Raw genomic sequence first — 20567 nt, forward strand, 5'->3', positions numbered from 1 at the left:
CCGTTTTGTGGTAAGCTTTTCTTTGGCTGTCACTTCTTCACCCTGACCTGTCTTATTTGGCTCAGCAGAAGTAAAATATATATATCCTGCTGCTTTTACACACGCACTCACATAAGCTCAGCGATTCTCTGCGCGATCAACCTCTCACATGTTTAAGCTTGCTGCGGGAGATTTCACTTGTCATGTTTGCATAGTAAGCTAACGATTAATAAGACGATGTCAGAGGAATTGGTGCACAAATTATCATCACTCACAGATCAGTGCTGTCGCTCTCTATACACAGTTCGCACGATTGCAAAGTGAAAGCAAAAAACAAGCGCAAATTCAAACGCGATTTCAATATGTCACATATTGACAGTGGCTCACCGATGCCAATGACATAATTACCCAGCTACATTTCTGAAAGAATGCAAAAGCATTGACATATATTTTTCCTTCCTACAATAGCCCGACGGGCAGGGAAGAGATAGATTTTGGTACCCCGACTGAAAAAAATCGCTAGCCCCAGGACGTCGGGCTAGCGATTTTGCGAGCGCTGTATCTGATTGAGGAATCACTCATCTTTGGAAAAGAGAGTTTATTACAGAGAAATGTCTCTTTCCAAAATAAAAGCTATACTATCCGCTTCTTCTGGGCTATATTCTCAGCAGCATAAGGAGAATCATGTGCTAACAGCTGTCTAAATGACTCGGCTAAAGTTAGTAGCATGCTTGTTGTTTTTGTCTTTGCACTAGGATGATGTCGGCGTAAATGTGCAGTCATATTCGTTGTGTTCCCACTAGTGCTTTCAGGTTAATCTCGTTGAAATGACCTTAACGCCACAACACGGCAAATCTCCGTTAACGAGCTACCGCCGATCGCCCCGTGCATGGGGCTAGACGGCCAACACGTTAACGAGCTAACTGCGCTAACACACTAGTTCCCACCCATGTAATTGAGCATTGCATGGCACATCCAACATACTGTTTTACTTTAGTCCATGACTCGCTTACCTACAGGGTCATACGTCACATGAAAACCAAAATAATTCCAAACGCCAGATCTGAATAAGAGTGGGGGAGGTCCATATTGCAAGGAGAGCTTAACTTCTGTCTTGCTAGCTTGCCCCGCGCTCTTCCTTCTGACTATGCTGTCTGTGTTGAGCGCTCAGTGAATCTGCGCTCGACAGTGCAGCCTAGGCGGAGTAGTCGAACGCAGATTCACTGAGCGCTCAACACAGACAGCATCGTCAGAAGGAAAGTTGATAAAATAAATTACAAATGTTGTATTGTTCGATACATATGCGTACCGAACCGAAAGCACTGTATCGAACGGTTCAATATCGATACGAATATCGTTGCACCCCTAATGTTTACGGGTTGATGTGTCCACGTCTGTATTTTTGCGTGTGTTCCACATGAGCTGCGCTCGTAGCAGGGCTCTCTGAGAGACATGACTACCTAAAAACCAGAGTGCAAGCTTGTGTGTGCGACTGCACAAATCCCCATCAGAGGAGCACCGCCCTTCAAAGTGGCTTTCACTATCAGCTAGTCCAAACAGTTGTTACTTTATTGTAAATCCCTTATTTCTTTCACTTTTTTCCTCCCTAGCTTTGTTGCGTATTAGCTCTTTTTAAGGTTCCTCCAGCGCTGTTTTGTAAAAGTAGTAATAAATATTCAAATCATTTGTTAAGTAAGAGGATCTTTAAAGACTTTTAAAGATTTTTAAAAGGAATTTGCATGCCTTTTAAAAAATGCATGCATATACCATCTTGTGTCTACGATTTACAAGACGAACTGATGAATCAAGTTACAGTTTGCTAGTATTAAAAATACTGCAAGCTGAATATTGTGTTTTCACAACATTCATAATATTCTCATAGATAGAGGCTTTTTTTTCCAAATTGAGAAATGCAGTTATACAATAGAACATCGAGGAAAGCTGAAAATATATAATATGATTTTGATTATTAATACTGCAACAGACAGTTTGCCAGGTAGACTCATGAACCACAGTCGTGTATTTGAATCTGACTAACGTGCCTGTTTGTTCATCAGAGATGCTTTTTGAATCTCACACAGTGCGTCGTGCTTTTAAGTAAAAACAAGCTTTTTCCCAATTTTAAAAAATGGGTAGAAGTTGAATTTTGTTTACACAGTGTGCATTTTGTGAAGTCTTTTATTATAGCAGTTTGAGTTCACAGATTTTCACTCTCACACTCTCACGACACAAGAGGTTGCCTCAAGTGGTTCGTGAGATAAAGGCGGCCTTCATAATGACAGAAGACAACCCTGCATCTCTGTCTAGCGCTATCTCTTTTTCACACTTCATTTCCTCCCTCCCACTACTCTCTTTCCCTGCTTTCTCTCTCCACAACAGACTGAAAAACCCTAAAGGTAACAAGGTAAATTAAAAGGCAGCGCGGTAATTCTAAAATTAAGTTTGTCGCTCTTTCATGTCACACCCTTCCCACTCTCTGCCACTACACTACTAAGGAAACGCTTGGCCCAGAGATTCACATGGTCTCGGGTGACATGTCTCTGCGAAGCGTCTTCGAGTTGGTTTCGCTGCCGCTGTTTCCTTCACCATGACACCTCAGATTTGTCAGCAATGGCTGCGACACAGCTTTCCTAGCGAGGTGTGAGGGGAAGCAGAAAGCCAAAGGTGAAAGGAGCTGACAGTGACATGCATGCACATAATCTGAGACACATTTATACTCCCTTTAATCTTCACACTTACAGTTTTTCTAACTTTCTTGCACACGCCACTTCTGCGTCAGACACGCAGCGCATCACACTTGTACACAATACCGCTTACAGCTTGAGGAGGTGTTGATGGATAAGACATCTGGAGTTGGCTGACAAGGAGAGAAAATGAGGGAGAGCTGTACAGAGGAGAAAAAGAGGAGCAGAAAAAAAGAGGCAGAATCTGGAAGAGAGAGAAAGAGGAAGGAAGCAGACTGAAAATATTCAGGCAGCGGAAAGGAGAGAGATGCAGACGGAGAGAGGAAGACAGAGGAGAGGCTAAAGACGAAGATGTGCGGCAGGTTTTTAAGAAGTGAGACACGGGGAAAGCCAGCTGTTCCCAATCTTATTCTCTCACTGTAAGAGTTCAGAAGGATTTCCGTGCTGTTGCTCAAGGATATGACTGCATATATCCACAATATTTGCCTGACTTTAACCTTATTTGATGACTTATGTCTCCACATGTCAGAGGTAATGAAAGTACTGCAAGGGAAAGCTGCTCCAGTCAGCAGCGGTAGTAATGGGATTTACACAACTTTCACCGCTGCGGGTCGACAAATGAAGATGGTGTTGAAGTTCACTGGTGGAGAACTTGTGGCGGGAGCTGCGCAGCACAGTTATTCAATTCCAGGAATTAGATATAACATTTACAAATAGCATCTTTAGGGAATGCTATTGCATTCACTAAAAAGTCTAATGAAAACTGATGCCTGCCACCAAAACATGTTGGCTCTAGCCTTTTTTATTCATTCATATTTTCACCCAGAACAGCATCAGCAGCGTGGTTTTGTCTTGTAGTTATGTATTGGACAAAGTCAGAATCCTCTTCTCCTGGTTGCCTGAGCTGCCTTTTCAAAGTAAAACACCTGTGGTTTCTACTCTGGGGAGCAAAGTTTCCATCTCCTTCTGCAAAGACTGGGGGAGGCATGATGTGTTATCTCTCCAGTGTTCTAAGCAGCTAAATCTTTTCCTAACAATGATAATCCCTAAGGCAAGGTGTACTCAGAAAACGCAGTCACATTTTCCTCCCTGTGGATCCAGTGATCCGCATCCTTGCCCATCCACAACACACGCACATAAAAGCCTCGCACCTCTAACGCTATAATCTTGTTTATGATTTTTATGCGTAATAAAGCAGCAAAGCTCTAATTTATTTATAAAAGCCCTTACACTGTGTTCTTTTCCCCAAAGGTGTCATATGCGCGACCCAGCTCAGCCTCCATCCGTGACGCTAACCTCTATGTGAGCGGCCTGCCCAAGACCATGACCCAGAAGGAGCTGGAGCAGCTCTTCTCCCAGTACGGACGCATCATCACCTCCCGTATCCTTGTCGACCAGGTCACAGGTATCCATGGGGCAGCACCTCCTCTCCCTTTCACTTTAACACCGAGGCACATGAACCCATTATAAATTGATACTCTCTTGTTTATGTGGAAGTTTACAGAATTTCCCCATTGCCTCGTCATTGCCTTCTCTATTTTTAGGGAAAATAGCAACCGTTCATGCTTTATTCTAAAAACATTTTTGTGTCACATTTCACTCGACAGTGTGACCAGATTCAGGAATACTGAAACAGCATAGCTCGATGTTTTTCATTATTTATTTCAGTCACCAGTGGACAAATCAAATAAAAGTCCTGTGGTTGCAGTTATGAGGTGCTGTGCAGTCAGTCTGCACCGTTCAGATAATAATGTAATTTCCAGAGGAAGCTTCATGCCATTTAAGCTGGTGTTGTCATGTTTTCCTGTGATTGGCACACCAGTGCAATGACAGCATCGATGTGACCGAAGAGAGCATTTATTAATTTGCATTTTGCGCTTCTTTACGTTCATAAAAAATGTTGTGCAGATACCCAAAACCCTTTTGAACTTGTGAAAGAGTCACAGAAATCTGAATCAATTAATCAAAATAAAGTCTTGAAAGAAGAATCTTTTTCTACAGCTGTTCCCAAACACGATGACATGTGTCATAACTTTTTTTAAATTCAGCAAATTCAACAAAAATTCCAACTACAGGACTTTATAAGATAATTTTTTAGTACAAGTGAAAAATGTTCTCATGCAGCTCAAATTAGTAAGAAACTGTTAATTAAAGTAATGTGAGTCATGTTATGCTGTGCAAATGTGCGAAAAATATTTTGATTTCGGTCGTACTTCCAGCTCTAGTGAGTAAGTGACCATAAGAGGTAATTTTTCTGCGTGTGACCCCTGCTTGGGATGCCACTGCGAAAATAGTAATTACATGAGGGCATGAATTGCATAGTCTCATGCTCAGTTACACATTCCACTACATCCAGAACGCAGGAATGAATCACATCACCCCATTGTATTGCAGAAGAACCCCTCCAGCATTTCTCTTAGATCCATTTCAGGATGTGTGTGTGTGCCTACGGGCTCCAACCTGCTCCAGTGTTATTTGCAATGTGTACTGATGAAGCAGAAAAGGAGCAGCATGCTGTAAGCCACACTCATTTGCCTAAGCAGAATAAATCACTGCTGGCAGTGAAGTCCACGCCTGTCTGTATGCACTGAGCACAGGAGGAGAGGGGAAAGCAGAGGAAGTGAACACAAAGGATCGGAGAAAAGGAGAATGAGAAAGTGCAGATGAGGATGGAGGAGGTAGAAAAAAAGAGGATGAGCAGAGACGGGGAAGGAAAAGGAATGTGAAGTGAGAGGGAGCAGAGAGAACACTATGAGGATGGAAACGGAAGTTAAAGGTGGAAGAGATACACCGCCTCATCCATAAACACTCAGATGATGGGGCAAATTTCTTGGCCATCTCTTAACTAACAGACCTGTCACACCACCGTCCACTTTAAAGCTAGGGGAGTCCCTGTAAAACACCACACGGCTGCACAGCAAGGCGACATCTGCTTAGTAACAGCCAAATGTGTGTTTGCTCAGGACACATGCCATCGTTAAAACAACTCTCAGTGCATTCGCTGAAGGCTAGGTTCACAAGAGGCTAAATTAATTATTGTAATCACTCTTGTCTAGCACAGGATCAGTTTAAAAGTTGACCGCTTAGCATGTTCAAATGTAATGCTGCAACAGTCAAAAAGGAAAGTACAGCCTCTTTAAAATCTAAGGTTTTACATATCAGGGCATAATAAAACCTTGCAGTCATTAGCTGTACCTAAAATAAAATAAATACAACATCAGATTAACAACAAAATATGGGATATTACATTTAGTCATCCATTTAGTTAACAAAGACTAGATGTAATAGCAGAGTGAAAAACTAAGTCCACACTTAGAGGGTAAGTAACAGACAGGTGCTGCTAATCAAATGCACTTGATTAATCTATCATCAGCAAGTGTGAGCACCTCTATAAAAGCAGCAGTTTGGGCAGTTTGCTGGTCTGGAGAAGGATGCCAAGAAGGAAACACATTAGCAATGATCTTAGAGAAGCGATTGTTGCTGACCATCTGCAAAGGGTTCTTAGAGCTTTTCCAAAACCAAAGTCAAACCAGCCAAAGTCCATCATTATAAAGTGAGAATGATTATTCATAAGTGGAAAACATTCAAGACAGTTGCCGATCTGTTCGGGTGTGGATGTTCCAGCAAATTCACACCATGGTCAGGGCATGCAATGCTCTGCACAAACCCAAGAGCCACATCTCAGACTTTACAGACCTCATTTAGCATGTTAAATGTTCAATGTCCATGGCAGTGAAATTTGAAAAGACTGAACAAGTATGGGTTGTTTGAAGTTGTTGGCGGGAGAAAGCATCTCCTCTCTAAAGACTGGAACAATGTGCTTCAGACAGACAAGAGCAACATGGAGATGTTTGGCCATAATAATTAGCTCAAAGGGGGAATGATTAGGGTTTGTTTTCCAGTCGCTGACTGTGTATTCCTCTGTATACAAAGTATTCTAGAGTCAAATGTGAGGCCATCATTCTAACAGCTAAAGCTCAGCCAAAATTGAGTAATGCAACAGGGCAGTGATCCCCAAAACAAAAGCAAATCTGCACCAGAAAAAAGAATCAAGGTGTGCCAGTGGCGCAGGTCTCACCTAGTGAGACCTGCACTAGGTCCCAGCCTGATTGAAATGCTGTGGCGGGACTTTAAGAGAGCTGTGCATGAACAAATGCCTGCAAATAAGTTCTCCACAACAATGTGAGAGACTGAGAACGTCATACAGAGAAGGATTTTAAAACTTGAACCATGCTGCATACTTCTTCTGCATTTTTGTTCAGCAATTAATGACACGGTGTAATATGTCATGTGTTTTTGTTCAGCTGAGGTTGTATTTGCCTAAGTCTCTAAGTCCTGATGAGATCTCGATGTTTTATTATGTCCTGTAAAGTTCGTTCTTTTTTTGCATGTTTGTTCAGTACAGTAGTTTGAGGAATATCCCATTCCTCTCTCCTGCACAGTCCCTTTTTTCACACATTGGATGAAAAAATCTAATTAGACCCCAGACTGAATCTTTTTTTAATGATGCCTGGAAAACTGGCTGTTGTGTTTGACAGAAGGCGACGCTGACATCACTCGTCTGGAAAAGAATATCAGAGCTAATCGGACAATTTAAGGCAAACAAGCTATGCTTATCCGCATCGTGTACAAGATGAATATAGTACAGTAAATGAAGACTGGGAAAACAATCCTCACATGCACTCGTGTAAAAGTTATATTGGTCAGCACACACAGAGAGCAGGAGGTGGGTTTTTTTAGTCTGTGAACACCCTCACTTACAATAATTGCTATCCTAACTACTGCCCTGGCCACCTGCCTCACAATTGAAATAGACACGTACTATATATGCACACACAGACACAAAGATTATGTGTGAGAGAGATGTTCTTCAAGGTGGCCCCAGAGGGTTAAGGATCAGCAGGAGAAATGTTAATGATTAATTAGATGTTAGAGTTGCTGGTGATTAAAAACATGGAGGACTTTAGAAGGGCCCTGAGACTAGTATGCTGGCATCATTGACTCATCTTTTTCTTCTCTCTGTTACTGTACAGGCATACGCATACACCCACCCACACACTCACTGCCATTAAAGAGAGAAATGGGCTGCAAATTAAAACTCTCCTGTGACTGCCAAAATGTAAGTACAGAACAAGAAAGAGGAGAGACTCAGAAAGGCAGCGAAGGAGCGAGAGGGATAGAGATTTGTGCTTGGTGTCAGACTGCTTTTTGGTTCAATGAGTGGATCGCTGTCCTGTTAGCCAGCCGCAGGATGTCCTGATGTCGGTTTTGTCACGGTGACACCTCAAAAAAAAGTCCTCAAAACTTTAGTCTTCCTGGCTTTAGGGGCATATTGATAGAGCGTCGTTACAGTGCAGCACCTTGAAGTCTCGGTGCAGGTCGACAGTGAATTATCAGCGTTTTTCTAAAATTCAATTCACTCAGTGATTCACTCTTTCTGCTAAACCGGGGATGGATTTCAAACACACCCTTACCCTGCTGATGTAAACTACATCAGAGAGATGCTGCATAGAGCTGCTGAAGTAACGAATGTTCTGCAGTGACCATCGGCAGATGGGCTGATGATCTCCAGCTCCTGCTCAGCTAAATTGGGAACATGAAGTCTGTTCTGTAAATGACCCTCCTCATCAACAGGATGCACCCTGCAGTCACTCTTCTGTTCTTGAAGACATGAAGGAACTTTAACACTGTTAGCATCATTCGTGGACAGAGATGGCTGAAGCAAAATTCACCAAAACTGGCAAATTGCCCCAAAGACTCAGGGCACGAACGCAACATTGACTCGACAAGGGTATCTCTCCATCTCTCCCCCTTCCTCTGTCTATCGATTTCTTCTGAATGGATAAGCATATTGTCTCTTTATCAGCCCGCATAGCGCCAGATTCCCCCTCCCGCCTTTCTGTCTAACCTTCGGGGAAGGCGGTCAGGCCGTGATTTTATGTTCTGACAGCTGATTTGAGCTAGCCTCAAACACACCAATCTGAAACACATGCAATATCGGAGACCTCTTTGGTTCAATAGCTGGCTATTCTTAGGTCTTCATCTCATATGCACACAGAGGTCAATGCTTACCTGATCAATGACTGCAAATACAATTGATCCGGAGACACAGCTTTTTCAAATGACAGCCCTAATGTGAAACTAAATTGCTGCTCTTTGTGTGTAAGGACCGACTGTAAAAAGGCTGATGCCACATTTACCTTTGTGTGGGATAGAAGGAGGTAATGGAGAAAAGATTCCCATGGTAACAAGTAGCAAGCATTAATTCTGTCATATAACTCGTGATGGGGATTGCCTGTGATACTAATAGGTGCATCTTGCACGCACAATGAAATTATATGTAATATTTAGTGAAAGTTGCATGATAGGCAGCAAAAAGAAGCATTAAACTGAGAATGTATAAAAGCTTTTTTCGACAGGCAGCATCACAAATATGCAATGCTAGAGTTGAAATTAGGTTTATGGAGGTATTAAAAGTCTGACCACGTTCAGTGTGCATAATGCTGCACAGAACAGGACCTGTTTAGCCAAAATTATATTTTAATCAGAGCTATTTTCGTTTTACCTGAAACACCCTTTTTGCCGGTGACTTTGGAAAGGAAGCCAGAAAGAGTGCAGTTGTTGCCCCCTGTAAGGTGACATTTTTAGATCAGAAAAAGAGAGAAAAAACAACAACAAGAGAAACAAGAAAGATTTAATTTTATTGTCTCACAATTTGTGATCAGACGGGCTCAACCGTTTTGAAAATGCGCTCCCAGAAGGTCATAACCGAACGTTTTTATGTTTTCAGATGCATAGATGTGATGCGTGGAATTACTCTGCAGCAGTCTGGAGTTGGTTGCTCATGATATAAACACAGTACTCGCGGTGCATATGCTTAAAACGCTTTAGCGCAGCCCATTTCTATTTAGAAGCTGCAGACCGAACACATAATATATTTCCCCTGCTGCCATTAGATCGCTGTAAGCATTTAGTCAACTGGAGAAAAGCTTTTAGAGCTGTTGTTGATGTGGGGAGTGATAAAAGCCATCAAGTAACCTAGAGTACAAACGTGCTTTACACTGGCGTCATCTCTGCAGTTAGATTGAACTTGTAATTTTGGTCTTGATTTAAATGTAAATATTAATTTGTGGTCTTCAGCTTTATTCTGTAGTTTGCAGTTACAGCCTAAACTTCAGCTTTGCTTGTCTTTCCAGTCAGTGCCTCATTTGCGAGGAGGACGACTGCTTAGTTCCCATTTTTGATCCGTTCTTCTCATACCTGTTGTAATGCACAAGTAAATATAGTACTTGTGCATTACAACAATACCTTTTTTCCTCAAAGGAACTGCCCTTTCTCTGCACAGTTAGTATGTTCTCTCCTCTACTGACTTGAATAATGAATGTTCCTCTACAGACTGACACCACACTGATTCCCTGTTCTCTGTCTGTCCAATAGCAGAGAACAGAACGGTCAAGGTGATATGAGCAGAGAGCTTCTTCCTGTAGATGGGATGACTGCAGCCTTGACTCACGCTATCATCTCACATCTCTCTGCCTCGAGTTTGTTTTTCCTGTAATCTTTCGAGTGCGTTCCATCTCTGTGATAGTCGACACACACGCACACAAAACCACATATAGATATGCACATCAATACATGCGTACGCACACACCAGACAGATGGTTGGAGCTCTGCTCTGACAGAGGCCAAATCACAGGGCACCTCCACTCTTCAAAGTCTCTGAGCCTCTCTTCTCACTGCTTTTTTAAATGCCATCTGTACCCAGGCAAACTAATGCTACTTAAAACAAGGACATTGCATTTTTTTTCCCTGTCTCTAATTAGAAGCCAGTAGGAAGTTTCTTTCTGTCTCTGCCATATTAAAAATCTCTTGGAAAGGCAAGTCTAATAATTTGATACTCTTGGCACACAATTGTACGTCAAATAAAAATAAAAGGAGGGGAGATGGGAAAACAGAACACTGGAAAACAACAAGATTTTGCGTATGCATGCGAGCACTGGTGCATGCATCTGCCAGAGTGGGCCTGCTTACAAGAATACATTGTGCTAGATGGATGTGTGTGAGAGACAGAGAGCTAGAGAAAGAGAGAGAAATTCTGTATGTGTGTGTGTGTGTTTCATTATCCAGCAGCCAGGTTTCTCACCTCACTTTTTTCTGGTCCCTCAGAGGAGCAGTCATTTCTCTCTGTCAGTCAGTCAGTGTTTGGGGAAATGATAGTGGGTTTTAGAGAAAGAGTGGCTTTGTTTGGGAAGGAGCAAGCAAGAATAGCACTGTTTCCTTTCATCATCATCCTTTTTCTGTCACCTCCTAACATTCTCCTCTATTACCTTTTCTCCTTTTGTCCTTTCCTTCCTTACTTCTCATCCCCCCCTCTTTCCCTTTCTCCTTTTCATTCCGGTCTTGCCCATCCCCACGCCAAGCGCTCGCTTCTCATCCCCCATCCTCACTCCTTCTGTTTCCCCCTCCCCGGACTGAGGCAGCGTGTTATTAGTAAGGCAGCCAATGTGCCTGTCGGTGTGTGTTAGAGAGAGATAAGCACAGGTAGAGAGAGTTACATAAGCCTCTGTTGATTACTGTGGAGGAGAGGGAGAGCAAAAAAAGAGAGTAAGAGGTGAGAGAGAGTGAGAAAGACCGATTGGTATACCTTAGTAAGTACATTGTGCTCTAATGTTGCCTGTATGGCTGGCTGGTGGGTGATAAGTAGGCCTAGGCTTCTGGGGCTGGTTGAAAGGACAGTCATTAGGTTGGACTTCGTAGACTGGCAGCTTGCTTCATAGATTGCGAGTTTGTTTTTGTTACTCTGTTTAACCGGAGACAAATAAACCTTTCTCAAGGTTTATTACATTAATATGGCATGACAGAGTGGTAAAAACAGAACAGGTGCATGGATTTAAGAAGCTGTTTTTATCTTTCTTAAAAATACCTGCATTGTTTTTCAAGGCTCGTTATATTCTACCAATTTTCACCAAGGAGCAAAACCGGTAAAGAAGCAATGCTGCTACGTATTATCTGCAGCTTGTTCGCCAGTATTCTCTACAAAAGTTAACATTTTAACGATCCGTGCTATTTGATTGGATCGTCTTTCTTTCCTATCATAAACACGGGCATTGTATTTTATTTTGACCAAATCCTAAATGTGCCATACTGCTGCAGTAAGTACTAACTAGCTTTCCAGCATGTATTAATCAATTGCTGAATATAATCCCCAACAATTACAATCTTTTAGTCCTCTCTTAGTAACACTTTCTAAAAACTGCAGAGCTCTGCTGTTTTAGGAAAATGCTCAGTGCTTTATTATATATTTGTGACGCAAACCCTGGAAGAAATGGGCTTGGGGCTCTGTGTCACAGTCGGGGTGGGAAGGTTGAAAGCTACAAGAGACTTTGGGTATTTTTTAATTAAATTTTCTGAAATAAGGAAATCAGAGAAATGTAATCTTTATCATTTCACGAGGCGGTGGAGATCTAACAGATGTTGAAGTGAAGGCGGTCTCACTGCAACAGTAATTGGATTCAGAACGCATTTCACATATTGACACCCCAATGGGATGTTGGGTGAACTTCGTGACGCGGCAGTACTATCACTATTAGACGCACTGAGGAATTATGAGAACTCTAAATTTTAAGGCTTGTCAATATTTTTGCTGTGAATGTCGCAAAACCCATTCATTCTGTTTCATTACATGATCTGTGAGCATTCTTGACTGAACAGAGCCAACAGGCACAAGTACAGCATGTGCACACATTTTGCTCAGTAGAATTATGGGTGATGAGGTTTCCTGCCAACCAACCTTTCTCACCTACTTACAATGCTACTGTGCAACCTCAAGGACAAGAGAAGCTGGTGCATACATAAAACAAACAGAATACACACACACACACACACACAAATCTTTTCTCTGTCTCGCTATCATATAAACACTGCGGTTTGGTCACGCTCCATCGAAAATGGTCATGGACACCTCCAGTCCTCTTTCCGCACTTCATTCTTAATAGCACCTCTTCAAGTCATCACATAAGTATGTGCGTGCACACGTGAATGGGTGTTTGTGTGTTTGTGTCGGGCCTTCATCTGTATGCCAAGCGTTTGTCTGGAGGCCCTCCAGCAAGAACCGGCTTAGAAGGAGCTCAAGGCCAAACAAGTGTGAGGATTAAAGGACGAATAGAGTCCTCTCTTCTGCACTCATCTCAGTGGAGGAAGTGAATGAGCAGTGCTCTCGTCTTTCTTAACTACCGCTGAGGTGCCCTTGAGCAAGGCTCTCGGAGTTGCCAAGCGCCTTATAGAAAAGTAGGGTTATTGCAGTTATCAAAGTAAACTAAGGCATTGGGGATATTTAAATGCCCAGCGTCCATTAGCGAAAAACTGTTATTTACTATACCTCAGAAACAAACGCACTGTTCCCCACTTTTCACACAACATATGCATGAAAACAACTGTAATATGTAAAGAAAGCTGTAGGAACAACAGAGGCTGTTGTTTACACTATGTACATCCCATTAGAATTGCTCGTTTTCCTGCTTCTATCAAGCTAATTAAAATGTGCAGGTACAGAGTTGGCACAAATGGAAATAAGGGAAGAGAATTTGTGAAAGGCTGTCTGGGGAGAGGGAGGTAGAAAGGTTAAAAAATGAGAATTTAAAAAAACATTTTTATGAAGTAAGAGTTAATGAGTTCAACCACCAGACATAAAGAAAATGCTGTGGTTCAAATCTGAGCCTCGCAGTGCTTTTTATTCGGTAAAGACTCTGAGGTAAGAGGTTTCTTTGTGTATAAGTTCTAAAGTCAGAAAGTTGTTGCTTATAGAGTTAAAAAAAAAAAACTTTTCAGAAAAAGTAAACAAATTATGTTAGACTACAGAGAGCAAATTAGTTTTGAAAATTATTTTTATATTGCCATTCTTTCACAAGTCATGTTTCTGCTGCTGCAAAAGGACACTGATCACCACAGTTTGCAGTAATTGAGCTCCTTTTGTTGTGGTGACAGTTAAGAAAATACTTCCAGCACGGTATTTGAAAGAGGCAAGAAAATTGCAGAGAATATGCAAATCAGTTACCTGAAGAAAAATAAAAATAGAGAAAGAGACAGAGAGAGAGGGAAAAGCACAATGCTGTAAATCCAGAGTACAGTCACATTTATGTATTGGTTTAAATGTTTAAACTGGATTTCACCTTATTAAAAGATAAGTAATTTTTAATGAATGGTTTGCTTTCGTAGAGCGTTTTTATCTTTCTGCTTGGCTGGAAAGTAAATAACCTTCTGGTGCTCGTCTTTGGAGAAAAGAAAAGAACAAAAGGAGTGAGATGGTCAAGGTGCTTAACAGAATGAGAATTCAGGGTAGCGAGTACCATGAGACGAGCCAACAGGAAGTAGCGGGCTGGCATGAACAAAATGTGGAATAACAATAAGGAGTGCCTTTTAAGTGTGTGAGAGAGACTGCACACAATGATGCTCATACACAACATTCCCCTCTTCCTTACTTCCTCTCTTTTATTCAGCCTCAGTCACATAGACATGCCTGTGTGCACACAGTATTATGTAAATAGTCTCTTCGGCAGAGTGCTGCTGTCACTGCGCGAGCATCCTCTGGGCCATGCAGGCAGCCTCATTAAGGCACAGCATCCGTTAATAGATACACATATGTACACATATACGCATGTACATGTACACGTATAGAGATGCACACTTCTTAATACGCACAATGCACCAGTAAAGGACCCACCAGGGGAGCTTCCCTAAATGTTCCTCTCAGGTGGCAGTCAAAAATATCGCCACGGAAACAGCTCAAATGTCACGGAGAGCGGTGCATGAGGAGGGCGTGCAGGGGTGACTGCGACTGGAATGAGCGTAAGAAAAGACGTGACTTTGTGGCTTTAAACACCCTCTGGGTCAGTGCCACAGTGTGTGTAGCTGGTGTGTATGTGTGGGTATGGCTGTATTTGTGTTACTGTTAGAGTACAAAGCCATTTGCATTAAAAATACTTTACAATTTATTACTTTTTTTGCTTCTTTTACACTGTGGAGCATGATGTCATTGTTTATTTGTGTGGGATCTTTAAATAGGAGTAATCATGTGCAAAAGTAAGAGTGCTACTCAGCAGCACAGACATCTTTTAAATATATAGACAGTAAACCTTTGTCTGATACCTGTAAAGTAAAAGGGGCCCCTGTTTGTTTCTGATCTGCTGGCCCCGCAGGTGGCTCCAGAGGTGTTGGCTTTATCCGCTTTGATAAGAGGATAGAGGCTGAGGAGGCCATCAAGGGCCTGAATGGCCAGAAGCCATCGGGCGCTGCCGAGCCTATAACGGTCAAATTCGCCAACAACCCCAGCCAGAAGACCAGCCAAGCTCTTCTGTCACAACTCTACCAGTCACCTAATCGCCGATACCCTGGCCCCCTTCACCACCAGGCTCAGAGGTTCAGGTGAGTACAGGGGCAGGAGGACGACAGAGGAGAAGGTGGGGAGGGGAGGCTTTTAGGCAGTTTCGACACAATCGTTACTTATATCTCTATATGTGATGTGTCTAATGCAGAGTTTCCAAACCTTTGGCGCTGACCCAGTATTAAATCTTTACTATTAATTTGACGAGCCCAGGAAATTTCCAGTTGAAGTGGAGTGGCTGGTCCACTGTTCAGTAATTTTGAAAGCAGCCTTGCAGACAGTAGGTTGTCCTTGAACAGCCAGTATGAGCAGCCTGATTTTTTTGTCAGAGACATCGCGTGATGAGCCATTTGGGGTGCGCCTGGTTCCAAAAGTAAAAGTCTTTCTCAGACCATTTCCCAGTCTCATTTAATTAACGTGATTATGTTACATGAGTCACTGTTGGAGCACTATTAAGGACGGACGCAAGATGCTCCAAAGTACAAAAGAGCAACAGCAGCATTATAAAAGACCTTTTTAATGAAAATCCGAAAGGATCCAAATGTGTCCACATAAGAACGCAAGTTTGATGTTATCTACAACCTTGTATGAACTCAAATTAATTCACTTTCAGTTAAACTTCAGGTAAATTTTTGAAACAATTGGAAGCCTGAGACAGCGGGCATCTGCTATAAAGTGATGAAAAGCACAATTTCTTAGAAAGAAAGCTAATTTAAAGTGATAGCTATAACATAACAGCATCATGATCTTGTTGCAGAGTCTTTTGTATCTAATTTGACCAAAAAAATGCATTAAAAGAAAAAGTAATAATAAAATAACAGGATTTCAGAGACTGAAACATACTTCCTAGAACCAGTGGCACCTCCTCCTTCCAGGCTCTTTTTCAGAGATGTTTTAAAGTAGCAAATTGAAAACAAAGTGTAGACATAAGATAATCAACAACATGATTGGGCCATCTGCTCACAAGGTTGGGAATCTCAAGTTGAATGTCATCTGCTTATGTAGAAATTAAGGAAAACAAGTAAAGTATTTACTAGAAAGCTTCACAAACAGCCATGCTTTGTGTATCGCACAATCTGAAACTAAAATAATTTGATTTAATGTTTACTGATCAGCTATCAGTCTTAAACTTCATACAGATTTTTCTTGGTCAACGTGAAACTCAGTGCATTCAATTTAGGAAACATGTCTACTCCAAACAACAGGCCTGATTTGGAAAACACGCACCAAGTGTCCATCATTATACAAAGTTAGATACCTCATTGGCCATTGCTTTATGTAGCCGTTATATGTCCGTGTGTCCGAGGACTGCAGCCTTTTGCCAAAATGATTGTTTGCAATGCAATCAGGTGTTATAATTATTCGTGCTCTCTGGATCAGGTGTTACCCTACATTTAGAAATTTAGGTGTCATATTTGTGGTTTGACATGTCTGAAAGGGCATGAATTTCATTTCGTGAAATTCAGTTTGCCATGCAGCGAGCAAAGATTAACTTTCCAGATACTCTTATTCATATCAGTCTGCTCAGCTTTTGCAAGTGCTATAAGGCCGACTGCTCTGCTCTGTTTTTAAAATTTTATTTCTTTAATTGTTTTATTAATGAAGTAGGAAGGTATTTTTTTGTTCTACACACTTAAGTCATGATAAGTACATCAAGTCACTTCCTCCATGTCCACAGGCTGGACAGTTACCATTAAACAAACCATACTGCAGATATTGTTAATCTTAAATTAGAATAGAATATGAGTATGTTGTTGCAGTAACATATATGCTAAAGAATTGTGAACACTTGGGCTCTATAGCATTGTGATGCCGTGGTTAGCACTGTTGCCAGAGGGTCAAATCCCTACTGGGGATGCACCAAAAATTAGCCGACCCCCTTTGAGCAAGCACCTGGCAACAGTGGGAATGAAAAACTCCCTTTTAACAGGATGTAACCTCCGACACAACCAAGCTCAGGGAGGGGCGGTCATCTTCCATGACCAGTTGGGTGTGGCGGGTGGAAAACAGGACAAAAAACACACTGTAGAAGAGAGGCAGAGATTAATAATAAAGTTTGAATGCTGTCTCCAGGTCCTTTAGCTTCCTCCCACATTCCAACGACATGCATGGGTTAGACAAGGTGTTTCGAATATTGCTGGGTTTTTACCATGTAAAGCACTTTGAGGCAACTGTTGTTGTGAATTTCTCACTATATAAATAAAACTGAACTAAACTGATGGACTGGCTCTAGCTCCCTTCGACCTTGAGTTGAATAAGTGGAAGAAGATGAGAAAGAGTCAGAGGTTTCCTGTCTTTGATAAGCTTCATTCTTTTCAACTTTACACACGCTTGAGTAACAGTTGGACATGTTGAATGCGATTCAGTATCGAGTATCATGTTTAATTTCTCACACCTTTAACGAAGCAGATTTTATGAAAACGGGTTCAGAATTAAGTCATTTCTATAGTTTGTTTACTAGCAGATCCTGACTGGTCCAGCATGAGAACTACCCAGACACACATCAAATCACAAACACAATATCTGTGTTTCTATATCTATGGTAACACTTATATTCAGAGAGCATGAGTCACCCCAGTGTCTGTGTTACAACAATGCTGCACTTTCTCTCCTGTGAACAGTCATTTGGCAAAAGCATCCTCTGAACAACAGGTGTGAGCATTGCACCTGGTGCAGGTGTCCGTAAGTCAGCGAGAGCTCTGCGTGGGTCCACCCAGATCAGAGAGGAACTGTTCATAAGAGACTGTGGGGTTCTGTCATTCACAACTACATGTTTCCCCTCATTTCATCATGCTGCCATCGTGTCGATGCTTCCAGGCATATTCAGGCCTGGGCAAAAACACATATTAGGAATATCTTTTTTTTTTCCCATAATTTTTGCAAAACAAAAAGATACATTTTTACTGTTAGGTATTGTCCTTTAATTTTACACTCATTCTGCACGATGTTGTCCACTGTTTTGGACCGAAAGCTATCACCCCTACCAGACATGAAAGACATGAAATACTATAAATACTGCATGAGTCTGTGACTGCATTACAAGCTGACATTATTCAAGAGACTGAGGCCTTAAATCCAGTCAGCAGAGGGCCAGTTAAAACAAATCATTACAAAATGAATATCAGGATTTAAATTTTAACCCCATTTCAGCTTCCCAAAATTAATGTTATCTTCATGTCTTTAAAAAATGTTTTTGCCCAGGTCAGTAATCTTAACACCAAGTTAATATACAGTAGTTCGTACACTGTGTGGCATCCTACCCAGTCATATGCTGTCATTAAAGACCCAAACATCATCATATTATGGCACCTAGAGGTAGTTTGAGCGTACTCCTTAAGCTCAAGTTACCTTTCACCTGAGTAACCAATAAGAAAACAGAAACATCACACTATCATATTATCCAACAAGAATGTTTTAGAACTGAAGACAGAATATGTGCTTACACAATTTCCTCTCTTTCAATAACACTAAGCCGGTCGTGCTGTTTACTCTCCATCAAAGTCAGAGCTTGGAAGGTATTTTTCTTCTGGAGCAGCTTCCCTGGTGTGACACCTGAGCGATGTAGCGTGGCTGTGTGTCTGTGATACGCCAAGCCAATTTACAGGCTCTGCAGGAGAGCTGTCGCTTCTCATCACAACTCACAACCACAGTACACTTCCTTACCGTGTCCCTGTGTTCCTGCTCTCTGCTCCCGAGCCCTTTGCTAAAATCCTTAACACTTAAAAGTTATAAATGGGGTTGATATGTGTGGTTTCCAATTTTTTAACAAAATTTAAGAAGGACTAAGGATGAAAAACTGCATTTATTCAGAGCCGATCTCTTGTTTTGCTTACTTCCAACTATTTTTGAAGTTAGACACATTTTATGTGCACCTAGCAACGAGTACTGGAAATAAAATCCACCATAGATGCTAAAGTTGTTTTAGATAGTAAGAATGTTGTTTAGGAGACCCAAGTTTTTAATAAATCGTCTTGGCACAGTACAATCCTGCTGCAGCGATAATTACATCTGTCCTGTGTGAGTAAATCATGTGGGCCTGCCGTAACGCAAGCTAATGTATAATGTGCTCGTACGGTCCCTCTCCAAGACGGCAAACATAATCGACTCAAGCACAATACGCGAAGCCCTAGATCCCCGCTTGCTTCCAATCCTCTGTCGTTAACTAATGGTACTAATTAGCAAATTAGCCTTATTATATCCAGGGCAGGAGCCAATTTTAATTGAACAGATTTTTGTTTCAAAAAGGAAAAGACAAAAACGCCCATTCCACCATTAACATGCATTGACAGACAGCACAAAAGCCCTATTGTTTGCATCCAGCTTGGAGAGGCAGCGTGAAAAGCTGGCAGAGTGTTTGCGTGGCGAGCTTGCATCAGTGTGGATTCGTACATGTTTGAGAGAAAGGAGAGCGAGAGAGTGTGTTAGCAGCAGGTTGTTTTGTTGTGGCCCAACGGCCCATCGGCCAGCAGATGTCTTCATGCTCCCGAGCCTGGAGCGCCTCTCCTCTGAGCATCCTCTCCAATTGACTCATTTACCCACAAAGCAGGCTGCTCGTTCCCTCCCCACGTAATGAGCTAATTACTGTTTTAATGATTCCGTATATCCTTTTCTCCACTTTTGTTCTTTGTTTTAGGGCTGCTTTTGTACTGCTTGGTAATTTTAAGTGAGAACAGTGCTACAGTGCAGACACACCATGAAGCCAAGCAATAAGCAGGTCTATCATTTACCCAGAAGGTTTATGTAAACTGTGAAAAGGTTATGTAATTTACCTCCAATGAGGGGTTTCAATGTAGGTCACCACATTATCAATTTATTTACAAAATTGAGCAGTTCCCTCAGAAGATTATGTCTTGAAATTAATTTGTGAAATTAATATTTTTGAACACAGGTTAGTACAATGTTGCAGTGTTTTTCATTTATAAGAGAATTAGCTACAATTACCTGGCATCCTGGTGTTAAATTGTCCCTGATTAGAAGATTACTAATCTGTTATCTCTAACAGGCAGAGTAAATTTCATTTAACCTGATTAATACAAATAGTACTGTGATTATTATTATTAATATGCAATATATTTACTACAAGGCTGCACAACTGCTTAAATAATCAGGATGTGTGTGTGTGATATAGGCTATATTTCAAGGCAGTGATAACGTTGCCTTGAAATATAGATTATTGAAATTTAACATTCTTTAAAATGTGCACCGCATAGAAGATTGTGTGCCTGTGTGAGTTCCTGTTTTTGCAAGGAAGCAAGAGAAAAGGAGAAACAACCCTGACAGTCGAGTCAAAGTCAGAGAGTTTGTAGTGTTTTCAAGAGGAACGAGGCGTCGCTGGCCAGCTGTTGCTCAATAAGCCGTTGCCCCTGTCCATTAGGCCAGAGGAGTTAATAAGACATGAGACAGGCCAGACCCAAGTGAGGAATGAAGGTCATTGAGTCACTAAGCAGGCTGCATCCATCCAAGAGGGCCAACGTTTCATACAGCCCACAGGTTTCCGAAGCCCAGCTCACAGACAGACACACAAA

The 20567-nt window shown here is 41.7% G+C and overlaps 1 protein-coding gene across 3 annotated transcripts in view; it reads left to right on the forward strand.

Moving 5' to 3' along the window:
* Positions 1 to 20567, forward strand: part of elavl4 (ELAV like neuron-specific RNA binding protein 4) — a 77930-nt gene that overhangs the window by 52313 nt on the left and 5050 nt on the right. For 2 of the 3 annotated variants that reach the window (XM_085264074.1, XM_085264072.1), the window contains exons 5-6: positions 3915 to 4067; positions 14848 to 15083. In XM_085264074.1, the coding sequence (XP_085120200.1) occupies positions 3915 to 4067; positions 14848 to 15083 (389 nt within the window). Of the gene's footprint in view, positions 1 to 3914; positions 4069 to 14847; positions 15084 to 20567 lie in introns of all 3 variants that reach the window. The other variant, XM_085264071.1, reaches the window with a different exon arrangement.

This window comes from Mchenga conophoros, linkage group LG23 (genome assembly GCF_057382185.1).
Source record: "Mchenga conophoros isolate Kocher_MC1m ecotype Shallow Benthic linkage group LG23, M_conophoros_male_GT1.1, whole genome shotgun sequence".
In the NCBI taxonomy this organism is placed as follows: domain Eukaryota; kingdom Metazoa; phylum Chordata; class Actinopteri; order Cichliformes; family Cichlidae; genus Mchenga; species Mchenga conophoros.